The 13,270-nt window shown below is 42.5% G+C and overlaps 1 protein-coding gene across 3 annotated transcripts in view; it reads left to right on the top strand.

The window, feature by feature from the left end:
- Positions 1 to 13,270, top strand: part of LOC143376524 (A disintegrin and metalloproteinase with thrombospondin motifs 15) — a 133,889-nt gene that overhangs the window by 47,718 nt on the left and 72,901 nt on the right. For all 3 annotated transcript variants that reach the window (XM_076826993.1, XM_076826992.1, XM_076826991.1), the window contains exon 5: positions 415 to 540. In XM_076826993.1, coding sequence (XP_076683108.1) covers positions 415 to 540 — 126 coding nt within the window. The remainder of the gene's footprint in view (positions 1 to 414; positions 541 to 13,270) is intronic.

Genomic DNA, 13,270 nt, shown 5'->3' with positions numbered 1-13,270 from the left:
GGATTATGTCTGCTGGGGCAGTTTTATACAAAGCGAAGCTCGGTACCGAGCTTGGTTTGTTTTCACAGCACACAAATCCCTCGACGTGAAATACGTCCACGCCATTCGGAGTGTTTAAATTAATGCCACAACTTGAGGAATTTTCTTTCACTGAATATTTTTAGAGACTTTTCCCTTTCTTTTATTAAACGGAATCATGATACAGTACAGTGATGTTTAAAAGTTTAAATGGTGAAGATAATAAAGATCGCCAAAGTTGGGGCAGAAGGAATTTGTATAAGCTTATCTGTATTTGCTAAAATTTGCTGATTCCTCTGTATCCAAAGCATTAGTTGATTAAAAATAATCTCGTATTACCTTTGAATTTGTTTTTGGACTAACTAAACTGTAATTGTTTGATCGATTGTTACGCAGATAACTCACATGAGCGAGAACACAACTAGGAGGGAACGCCCAGGTCACGAACTTGGCTGCTTTTACAGTGGGACTGTGGATGACGATCCACATTCTGCAGTTAGTGTCAGTCTCTGCCACGGAATGGTGAGTTGAACTATGCACTTCATAAATTATTCGAAAACTGTTCGAACGTGTATACCAGTTAACCAAAGTGGGGATTAGAGTTTTAATACCGAAGAGCTCTAATAATTTCCACTCTTTGGTAACTCTAAACTGTAAATAACAGCAGACCTAGTAGCAACAGATTAAAATTGAAAATTAAGAAAGCAAAAATTATTTCTATTACCACGAGGACACCTCTGCGTTAAGTGATCTTAAAAAATCGAAAACATCCCTTAGCATTTTGGAACGTATATATCCGAAATACCTCATAATCAGAATTTTTAGTAACCAATGGAGGTAAATCTGCAATTTCCTAAATTTATCGTACCCATCTCTAATTCTTGGACGAAATAGTGTCTCTTAGACGTGACGGAATATTTCTCTTAGTAGTCGCAGTGTTTCATTAATGGAAGCCATTAGTTTTCCCCCGTAAATCCTGAAATCTCTAAAAACGGCGGAAGTGGTCAAACTGCGAGCGATGGATGAAAATATTATCCCAGGCTTGTCGACTAAAAATACACCTCTGCCCGTTGCATCCTCCTTAGAAGTCATCGTCCAAGTAACCTCTCTAGGGAGGCGTTTCTACGCGCAAGCGGATTCCTTTTAAAACTCGCGTTACCAGAAAGAAACACTTGTGAAAATGCCGCGCGTGTCTCTGTCGACCCGTATAGAGAGGTGTATTTCAAACGCCGTACATGGAACAGGCATTTTTACCTTTTTCTATGGCGTGTTCCTTCTGTTCCCATCGTGCCCGGCCAATGCTTCAAGCACGCTCGAACTTTGCATGTCAGCTTGGAAACGATAGTCGCTTCAAGTGCTGTTCCTAGTCAACGAAACGATGGCTAAACACTGGCTGGTTTGAGATTTATGAATCGAGTGGACTGGGTTATCTTGGTATTGATCAGATGATGGTGGAGTGGTGATCACAAAAATGTTGTCTCCCTGGTTCTTGCTTATCCAGACATGTAATCAGGTGCTCTTGTACTCGAGACGCGAAAAGGGTTTCGCTTATCGAAGCTGTTTCATCGTAATCTGTAGTCAATCAGATGTGTCTCGAGTAGTCAAACTTCCAAGTTATGGACATAGCTTTCGAGCTGGGAACATTGAGCTGTCAACGCCTGGATGGCTAGTATTCCAAGTTGTGGATATTTAGCTGTCAAATTTTGGGCGTTGAATCCTTAAGTTCTGAATCTTCAACCTTCCAAGCTGTGGATATTCAACTTTCAAGCTTTGGATATTGAACCCCCAAGTGCTGAACCCATGGTCCACTGCTCCAAGTTGTGTCAGCTTTCAGGTTTTGAACATCCAACCCCTAAGTTCTGAATTCTCAGACCTCAAGTTATGGACCCTCAGCTTTCAAGTTCTGGAGTCCTTGTGGACATCCAGCTTCCAAATTTAAAAAAAGCCAATCTCTAAGGTCTAAATCCTCAACCCCACAAGTTCTGAACACTTAGCCTCCACGTTTAGAAGACTTAGCTCCTAAATTTGAAACACTTGCAGCTCGACTTGTGAACATACCTTAGGGTCTAACTCGAAGATCGCAAGGATGATGCAAAATAACACATAAATACAATCCATAAGCACTTAACGTGTTTTTACAACCGCATTCTCAGTGCATTTCGTAGTGGACATTATTTGAGTGCACAGCACGCGGTCCAGGTTGGACATTTGCCATGGTAAAGCTAGAACGTGTTTCCGGATTATCTTGGCAAACAAGCGTCTTAGTGGCGCCCGGCATCGTGACCGATTTCGGTATCGAATAGTGATACACTTTTTCCTATTAATCGATTTCTATAAATATCAAATTGACCAGCTATTAAAGGAAGAAAGGAAGGTCCTATCACGGAAGACTATGGTGCAGAAAATTGTCAAGAATTTATCTACTATCTACTGTCTACTAGGTATCTACGATCCACCTAGTAGTTCCCATGGAAGCTCAAATACAACTTTCATACACGAGTCCTCAGAATCTGTAAAACACTGTGTTACCTCAACCCTAGTTTTCCAGATTCTCCCAAATTTTTCTCAAAGTTCTGACGCTGAAGTGAGTTCATTTTTAAAAGTCACACGTCAGACCACCGCTGCAACCTCCACTAGCATATCCTTTCAGAATTTTCACAGAACTAAATTACTTACACTACGCTTACAGAAACAAGCCAAGAGCTCCCAAGTAACTATCACCCTCTCCTCCCTTTTTACCAGAAGCAGATCGACGGAACTCGTAAATCTCGAGTCCTAGAAACGCGACGGGAACGCGCAAACATCGTCGACCTTCGATTATTATTTTTCTTCCGCGGAAATTCATTTCCCCAGCTGAATCGGTAATAAACTTTTGCCATTGCGAGCTCGCTTCGAGGAACTGCATCTGTATCGGTCGCAGCTTCTGCAAGCAATAACAATTTCATGAAATCGCGCGTGCATCGCGTTGGAACGTGCTCGCCCAGCTGTTATATTCCGTACTTCTCTAGACGGGCTCGAAGTTGAGCGATCGTCCGCGGCACCTTCGATTAATTATCCACGTTCGTGTTCGCGGAACCGGCGGGAAATCCGCCTTGTCAAAACATAAACTCTCGGCGGACTCCCGCTCGTAACTAACGGGAGGCAAATTTACCAAGCTGCCGCTTCGGTCGGTTCGTTTAATCTTGCGCCTTCGATAGATTGATTCACGAGGGGACTGGGCGACTCGCGCTATCGTACGTTGCGCTTCTACTGGCTGCAGGAACACAGAGCGCCTCGTTTGAATACTTCAAATGGCATTATCAATCGCCTTGCTCGCCGAGGAATCGCTTCGATAGATAGGAAGCTCCTTGAAGCTGTACTGGAAAATGATTAATGCACAGAGCGTCGCGCGGAATGATCTGTGATCACTTGTCGATACTCGGTGGGTTGAATCAATGGGGACAAGATAAAGAAAAGTTACTGTATAAAAGGACGACTTATTCAGCTTTATTTTACGCCCTTGGAGCTTTCTATTAAGGCCACTATGGAGCCCAAAATTTTTTTCACTGAAAAATATTCAATCCTCCACCTTCTCCCTTCTTAAAATTGATATTGTTTAAAAATAGAGTAACAAATATCTCTCACACTAGCAGAAATTTCTACTCGAATGTTTGCACTGTAATAACTATTTTCCATATATTTTTTCCACCCTTTGTTTCTATGAAAGCAAGTTGATAACTTAAGGGGCTGATCTCACGCTTTGTTTCTATGAAAAAATTTGATAACTTTAAGGGCTGATCTCACGCTTTTGTTTCATTGAAAAAAATTTGATAACAGAAATTTCTACTCGAGTGTTTGCACTATAATAACTATTTTCATATATTTTTTCCACCCTTTGTTTCTATGAAAGCAAATTGATAACTTAAGGGGCTGATCTCACGCTTTGTTTCTATGGAAAAAATTGATAACTTTAAGGGCTGATCTCACGCTTTTGTTTCATTGAAAAAAAATTGATAACAGAAATTTCTACTCGAGTGTTTGCACTATAATAACTATTTTCCATATATTTTTTCCACCCTTTGTTTCTATGAAAGCAAATTGATAACTTAAGGGGCTGATCTCACGCTTTGTTTCTATGGAAAAAATTGATAACTTTAAGGGCTGATCTCACGCTTTTGTTTCTATGAAAAAAATTGATAACTTAAGGGCTAATCTCACCTTTTTGTTTCGATGAAAAAATTCGATAACTTTAAGGGAAAACTTCCGCAGAAAATAAATATTACTCCTTGCAGACTCCAATATGCTCTAAATTCTAAATTCAGAAGATGTTTCATTAAAGTGGGGATTTTCGAGTTAGAAACGTTTCCTTGTTAGTCGCGCGGCAACGAGAGAAAAGTGCCTCCTCGAGTTAACAGAAACTACTGTCACCTCGTTAGAGAACGTTACCGATGACCGTCGGCTATCACGAGAAGGGCCATCCGGCAAATAGGGGAAGGCCAGCGAAATCGCGTCACAGGATGTACCTTTAATTGGCGGTGGGCTGTAACGGAGACGCGGGGTGCGCAGGCTCCTCGCCCTTGCCGACGTGCCAGCTGATTTATCGGCGCCGGACGTTTCCCTCGGTTTTTGCACGGCCGTGGAAAGTGGACGCGCGACGGGAATCGAGAAGGTCGCGGCTGCGCGTCACGGGACGCGCAAAAACTGCGTGCATTTCGAGGAACGTGTGTTCCTTCGTGTTTTTAAACCGTTTCCTGGACACGCTGCGCTCGTCGGCGTTTCATTCAGCCGTTATTTTCTGCCCGTCGGTGCCCGGCTTAATTTACGCGCCCTGGACGTGTGGCCCCACAGTGGCTCGGAAGCCAGGAATCGCTGAAATTATCTGAAGGTCATTTAAGAATTTCGTTTTCGCTAATACAATTTGTCGCCTCCCTTTTGGATACCCACTTTGTTTTTTAAAAACGACGCGTTAATTACTGTGTAATAATTTAGATACTTAATCCTTGTATGGGAATTGAGTCACTTTTACCCAAAATCGAGTCACAAATCCCCATTCTTTCTTTACTAATATATTATTTGATCTGAAACTCCTTCATTTCTTTAAACAACTAATAACCGTCAGCAATAATACATAATAATAGGTAAACATAATTTTTTTACATTTCTTATTATTTTCTGTAATAAATAAATTCAATAAAAAATATTGAAGAAATTTAGTAAGTTCTATAAACATTAAACTGTAATAATTAAACTGAGTTTTATTTTTATATACTTTTTTTGTAAATATATGATATTGGGTCAATTTGACTGAAATTTACATATCTGGGTTAAGTGAAGGGAAGTACTCACATAATGTAATTTTAATAAATTCACACTGAACTAAATTCCTATATTTCAATCTTCCAATCTCACGACCCACCCCACCTCCTTAAAATAAATTAAAATTTGGTGTTTAGAATTCTTCAATTTTGCAACGTTTTTCACAATTATTCCACACAGAGTCGGTATCCTAATTAATACTTACATATGAACGACAGTGTACATCATTTAACGAGATCTCTGATTCCCATTTGCACAACGAAAGAAGCAAAAAAAAAAAACTCCCCACGGTGTCCAGCAGGTTGAGCCACAGAGGTAATCCCTATCCTTCCCGAATCCGTCAGGTCGTAACTTTTTCGATTCCCCATAAAATGTCGCCGTAAGTAAACCGTCCGGCGACGCACAGTTATCTTCGCGATTTAATTGCCGGCGATCGCCAGTAAACTCGTTAATGGGGCGTAAATCAGCGCGAGAAGGGGTCTCCTCAGCTTTCGACGGGGGAGCCTCGCGGGCGCGTATCGGAACTTTCTGGCGGAAGGTGGCGCGGTCTGGCCCATCGGCGGGACTCAGGCGCGTCCACGTTGCCGAAGTACGCGCTGAAAAAGCTTTACGAGCGTGTTTTTACACGGGCATCTCGTATTCATTCGCACGGCTATTTTCAACGAGACGTCGGGGGCCCCCCGAGGATTTAATGAATGAAATTTGAACTTCCTCGCGGGCTCGAGGTCAACGACACCGTCCACGCGGTTTCGTTCGAACCCTCCACTTCGAACGGGGCCTCGCGGCCACGCGAACTTCAGTTTTATTGGGGAAAAGACGACGGCATATTCGCGAAGCCGTTAAACGAGAGAGTAATTGGAAGGAATATACACTTTGTTGCTGGTGATGTAATATTCTGCTGTGTGATCATTTCGGGTAGACTACTTGACGATGATTAAAATATAAATGGATAATTGACGAGTTATTTTGGGAACATTATTAACTATATTTATTTGTTCGCGGCAGAGAAATTTTGGAGGATTAAATAGTACTTACCTACCTCGTAATTTTCATGAAGAAATATGTTTTCTTTTGAGCTTTCCACCCCTTTTCTGGCAAGTGGAACGCATAGAAATAAAAGAAAATTCAATTTAAAATCTTCCCGAATGGAAATAAATATCCTCCACCAAATCTCCGCCGATTTCAATGCATAGGTCGATCTCTAAGAGCCACGGCCATTCCTCTGGCGTCCGGTAGAGCAGGAAGTCGATCTTCTCCCCGAGTAAGCGCAATGTCAAACGTCCACTTTTGCTTGCACGGTGTCCAACAGTCGAATAAAAGTCTCGGGGGAACTGTCACTCTCGCCGAAGCCAGGCAAGTTGTGCAACCGTGAAACTCTGCTTCTACGCGTCCGATCATGCCGAGGTGTCCTCTGGGACGCGAGCAGACGGACGATCGGCCAGACAGATTTACGTCTGGTCATCGTTTAATCGGCAGAACGGAATCGCTCGCGACCATGACCGTGCCGGGGAAGCTGCGGCCACGTGGAACTGGGTCATACGCAGTCATGGTTATTTCAAGCACTAGGCGTCTTCTTTCCTTCCATCTCTCCCGTGTCTCGCTGCTTTGCATTTCTTTTGCACTTTGTGCTGCTTGTCTAACGCCTCCTGTCCCCGTGCTCGGTAGTTGCTAATCGAAAAATTCCTGACTCGATCGAGGATTCTTCTGGGGAACCCACCTCATCTTCTTATACGAGTGGTCTCAGCAGTAAGTTGATTCGCGATGGTGAACGTAGTAGGAAGTAGATATGGCATTTTCAATTTAGGTAATTGGGAGTTGGGGGCCGTGCTTAAATTACGTAAGGGTAATTTTGGTGATTTCTTAGCTCCTCCCTCTCCCAGTATAAGATTTCGTAAGACTTTAATATTTTTAATATCTTTAATATTTTTAATATCTTTAATATCTTTAGTATCTTTAATATCTTTAATATCTTTAATATCTTTAATATCTTTAATATCTTTAATATCTTTAATATCTTTAATATCTTTAATATCTTTAATATCTTTAATATCTTTAATATCTTTAATATCTTTAATATCTTTAATATCTTTAATATCTTTAATATCTTTAATATCTTTAATATCTTTAATATCTTTAATATGTTTAATATCTTTAATATCTTTAATATCTTTAATATCTTTAATATCTTTAATATCTTTAATATCTTTAATATCGATATTGGAAGTTGGGTGGAATTGAGGGGTTCATATGGATACTCGTTCTGCACGTGCTTCATCCCTAACTAAAGAAACTAAGGGAGTCCCCTGCGGATTCTATATCAGTGCTCTTAAACCCTGAAACGCAGGTACTCAAACTGTTCTAAAATCGACTTTAAGGGAATAATTAGAATCTATATGTAATAGGTGGGTGCAGAGTTCGTTCGCTCACTGTTAGGTGACGTTAAAATTTTATTTTTCCAATACACCTACTTCTACTTTTACTAGAAAACTGGCAAAAGGTAGCTCTGGTATTATACTTTGATTAAAAAAACTTGACATACATTTTTCCCTTTAACAAAGACTTCCATAAAGTGAACGGAAGTTTTCACACAGAAGTGCAACAGTGGAACTTAAAATTAGACTTACTTCAACAACCAAACTCTGAACCAATCACACTCGATAGCTACAACTTCCTCTACTCCCACCCTGCAGTATAATGGCACTAAACAACTCAAGCTACTCTTACAATTCAACACGATTGTTTTGCAAAATTCGATACGACCGACCCCTCCACGATACCTGCAGCCAAACATCCCGCGAGTCTCGCCAAGAAGGGACTGAAATAAACGAGTACAAAGAGGCTGGTGATGGATCGCGTCGCGGAAGGAATATTCCCAATTGCAGAGCGGAATATTTTTCGGCCTGCCAAGGTTTCGCGGCGGAACCGCGGACATTCGGAAATTAGCATCCACGATCATCGTCCTCGGCCGGACTTTCATAGGGAAGAAGTTTTGGAGGCGGTCTAAAAATAATCGCGGTTCAAGGCACTGCTAGGTCCGCAGGACGGATCGTGGAACAAGCGCCGAGAGGTGGCCGCTCGTTTTACGAGACTTTTACACCCCTAACCTGCTGACGCGGCTGACTGGGAGTCATCAAGCGCCTTTGCGCATCACCCGGAAGCGCCTTGGGCCTCGCGCCAGCTCGTTCTCAAGAGAAAGAGGATCCTGAAAAACCCTCGAGGACTCGATCGTATATCAACAGCTCCCAGATTTACTGGCGAACCGCGCAGATACTTCGAATCGTTGCCAGTGCGCGACGAAAGGCTGCGACTATTTGAGAAACAGCTAGTCCCTGAGAATCCTCTGCAGATTTCTCGAACCGCGAATGTCGGGGACATTTTAACGAGCTTAGAGTGTCTTGAGAGTCTCGGGAAGTGAGTGGGGCGTAAGCTGAGCTGGTTGGGGGTAGTTTAGGAAATGGCGGGAGGATTAAATATCTGGAGAGGTCTGAAGAGTCAGAAGACGTGGAAATCTTGAAAGTCTTGAAGGGTTCCAAAGTTCAAAAGGTCTTCGAGCTTTCAGTAATCCAAATACTCTTCACAACTTCCGAAGAATTTTGAAAACTATTGAAGATCCCGAGAAATTTGAAAATCCTTGGAACTTTAGATAAATTTGAAATATTCAAAAGCCTCAACACTCCTAGCAATTTTAAACCTCTTGAAGCCTGAAAAATCCTCGAAACCCCAAAAATTCACGAAGTCCTCTAAACACCTTGCAACCCTGAAACCTCTCACAAACTTCCAAGTGCCCCTAATAATGGGAAACTCCGAACCGTCCCACTCGACGATCTGTGAACTCGAATTCCGAAAAGTGCCACGAGTCACGAAAGCCTGGAAGTGCACAGGAGCCTTCTCGGAAGTCTCAATGATCTCGAAACTCTATGGTCCAGCGGTCGTAAAATCCTCGCAGCCTGCCGAGCCTCTATTACGACGAAGATTGCTCGGCGACCGGCAACGCAGAAGGATCGTGTGCACGTCGCTGCTTGGATCGTTCGCGGCCCTCGATCGCTGCGATGGAGGCACGAAGACGCAACGGGCACGAGCCCCGTGGAAATGGCGGCGTGATTGCTATTGGATTTTAAATTGCGGCCCTCGCGCACCCTTCGGGCTGCCGGCAGAGAGTGAGAATTATTTGTGATCGTTCCCTCGGAATTTATCGCTGGCCTGACTCGTACGTCATAGCGTGTCTCTGCGCATCCAGCCGATGATGAGACTTCCTCGGTGCATTATCCCTGGGATGGGTACCCGCGAAATACCGAGGGAACTGGGATCACGATATTTTGTCCCGGCGACGTCACTTCGCAGAGTGATAAAATGTAATAACGCCCGAGGAATGCCCGTGTAGAAAATTCTTAGAGGCTTATTACACGCGACACTTCTCTGGTTTTTAATCGTAGGTATACGCTTCTTTTTAAGGCAGAATTGTCTCTGGTAAGTGAATGCACAGGGTGGTATTGGAGATCGTGGTAAAATCAAAGAGGAGGTGATTCCTCGTGCAAAGCTAACAAGGGAAGATCCCGAAACCGAAAATTAAAAAAATTCTGAAACATTGTGAATATGTAGGGGATTTCCTTCTGGTTAGAACGCAATTTTTATTTGCTGCCCAAATTCACTCGAAGGGGGTGAAATTAGCCCCTGAGAATTCGGCTATTTTCGGATTTTGTGTTATAACTCGGGAACTGTAAAATATTTTTTTTTATCAAATGATAGATCTGATTAAAAGAAGTAACTTTTGTCTTGAAACTTTTTTTCTATCTCTTACATTTCGCGAGTTATAACACAAAATCGGAAAAAACGGATTTTCAGGGGTCAATTACACTCCCTTAGAGTGAATTTGGGCAGCAAACAAAAATTCCGTTGCAATGAGGAGGAAATTCCCTATATATTCGCAAGGTTTCAGAATTTTTTTAATTTCCGGGTTCGGGATGTTAACTTGTAAGGGAAATATGTAGAATAAACTTTTTTTATTGAGCCCTCGTTCTCGAGAAAATCGATTTTGAAAATTTGTTTGGTGTCTGTATATTTGGCTAAGGATTGGGAAGAATGCTCTGTAAAAATTCGTTGAAATTGTGGAATAACTTTTTTCGAACGTAGCTTTGTTTTTTTTTACTCCAGTAGCTGTTCATAATCGATTTTCTTTGAAACTAAGCCTCGTATGAAAAAATTTCGTTCTACATTTTCAACTTACTTTTGCATGAGGAATCACCTCCGCTTCGGTTGTGCAATGGTTTTAGATATATTCTGCAGCTGAATTATTGGTCGTGCGTGACAAAAGTGTTTCGCGTTAAAAGATCATTAATATTACCCCTTAAGACTCGCCCCCGTAATATTACCTACGTTTCTAGCGCAGTCTCAAAATTAAAGGTGGTAATTTTCACACGTGTTTCTAAAATTCCATGAGACGTTAAGGGGTTAACTGAGATTGTTCGAAGGAAATGGTAATCCCGAAAGAAAACAGAGCATGGCTCATTATATTTCATGCTCTGCATCTCGAGTCTGTTGTCAAAGTTTCTATTCCGCAGAGATATCGAAGTCGTAAAGTAACGAAAGCACATTAACATACGCGTTAGGAAACTAGGATCGATAGTTTCATCATTTATATTTATAGAGCAGAAGTGATTACTGCTTGCCTTTGCTTGAGCGATAAACGTGTCACTTTAGATTTATATTGCAAAAATTTCGCGGCCTACATATTGTGTACATAAGCGTACGCTTCACGCGAAGAAACTTAAATATTTTACCAACCCTCTAGAAAATTGTCCCTGAAAGATTTGAAAGATTCAAAGCTCCTCGTACACCCCACAAAGAAACTTATCCTATTAACTGAGAAAAAAGAGTTAACTCGTAATTTAAAGATAAATTAACTAGTAGCACAAATTAAACAACATTTCTGAAAAATTTTGCAAATAATTTATCAGCCTCCTTCTCTATGGAAAGGCGTCATTTTCTCTACCCTCGATATCCACCAGGCACTTAGATTTCTTTAAAAGTACAAAGCAACGTCTACTTTCTGAGCCCCTCGAAGGTCCACGAGTCCTCGGCGCGCCACTTGCGCTTAAGGGGCCGCGATTTTCCTAAAGACCTCCCAAATGGCGCTCAAGGTCCGCGGAAAAGGGGGCTTCAGATTTCCTGGTAGCGAAAATCCAGCCGTGACTGACAAGAAACAAAGGAACAAAGCTGGTTCAGACGACGGCGAGCAAGGCTACGTCGCGGGCGCGTAACCCACTTTCGCAAAATTAGATTTCGCAGGCGCGCACCAGAGACGCCGGGGATCTAGGCGTCGGGCTCCCCGCTGATCGTTGCTTACAGCTCGCGATCGACTAACGGCCCCGCGAACGTTCTGCAGACTCCGCCGAAGGTTTACTGTGCCCGCACGTGCCGAATAATCGGTCGTTTCACGCGCTTTTCGCACGTGGGATCTTCGCGGAACAACTGATCTAACACCCCCGAGGGCGGGCTAGTCTGACGTAAAAAGCTGGCCGGACAGGTGTATCTCAACAGTCTAAAAGGAAGACATTCGCCTTCGATGATTCATCGATCGATGCAGCGACCGAGTGATCGGATAAACGAAACGCGTTGAACTGTGGTGGTGAACGTGATATTGCCCGGAGGGTTGAAACGATGCGCGCTTGTCTATTAAAACGGAATGTTAGACAGCTGTTTGCTGGGCTTTAAGTGGTTTCGAAGCTAGACGAATGATTACGGTAGTTTCTTCGAGATAGAATGATTTTGGTAATTGTTTCTTCTTTTGACTCGAGAGGGGACTTCTAGGGATGGCAACGATAGATCGATGTTTCGAGAACATCTATATTTTCTCCTTATATATCGATGTTTTTACCATCGATATTTGGAGTTCGATATATCGATGTTTTTACCATCGATATTTAGAGTTCGATATATCGATGTTTTTACCATCGATATTTAGAGTTCGATATATCGATGTTTTTACCATCGATATTTAGAGTTCGATATATCGATGTTTTTACCATCGATATTTAGAGTTCGATATATCGATGTTTTTACCATCGATATTTAGAGTTCGATATATCGATGTTTTTACCATCGATATTTAGAGTTCGATATATCGATGTTTTTACTATCGATATTTAGAGTTCGATATATCGACGTTTTTACCATCGATATTTAGAGTTCGATATATCGATGTTTTTACCATCGATATTTAGAGTTCGATATATAGAAACCATCGATGTTTTTTTAGGGATACCGATGTTTTTATATAATTGACAATTTCAGATCTGATGTAAATATGAAACAATCCTCACACCCAATTTGTGCCTTCGACTCTTCGACTGGATCCTCGTCTGGTAGTTCCAACAACGAAACGTTAATGAAGCACCTTGTTTACATCTGTCCCAGAAACCTATTTCACTAGCACCTTCAATAAGCCATTAATATCGTAGCTGCACGTTTTTAAGCGAGGCACACCCTCCCCGTGTTCACATCGTCAAATGCATCTCGAACATCTTCCAAGCACCCTCTCAGAGCCGCCTCGCGAGAGGCCTGCGTCGCGCAAGTGGGGGCGCGGCTTAAGGGCCCAACTATCGCCTTGTGGCCCATAAATCCGCGGTCTCGTTAAAAATACATCCGGGGATAAGGATAATCGGAACACGAGCCGAGATTTTCCGCAGAGGAGCGAGCCAAAGGGCTCGATAAAAGCTTAATCGTTCGATTAAGCCTGATCCTTTGATCCACGCGAGCCACGTGCAGCAAAGCCGAGACACCCGATGCTCCTAAGCGACGCGTGGTCTTCTAAATAGAACGAGCACCGCGGATAGGGATCGATCTAACGTCAATTACGAGCGAGCATCCTGCCAGAAGCTATTTTCAACGCGTTGCCAGCTCGTCAGGACACAAGGTCCATTTCATCCATTTGCTCCATTACGTTTGGACAGGTGGAGGG

Source organism: Andrena cerasifolii, chromosome 14 (assembly GCF_050908995.1).
Source record: "Andrena cerasifolii isolate SP2316 chromosome 14, iyAndCera1_principal, whole genome shotgun sequence".
In the NCBI taxonomy this organism is placed as follows: Eukaryota; Metazoa; Arthropoda; class Insecta; order Hymenoptera; family Andrenidae; genus Andrena; species Andrena cerasifolii.
This window is presented reverse-complemented; position numbering and strand designations above follow the sequence as displayed.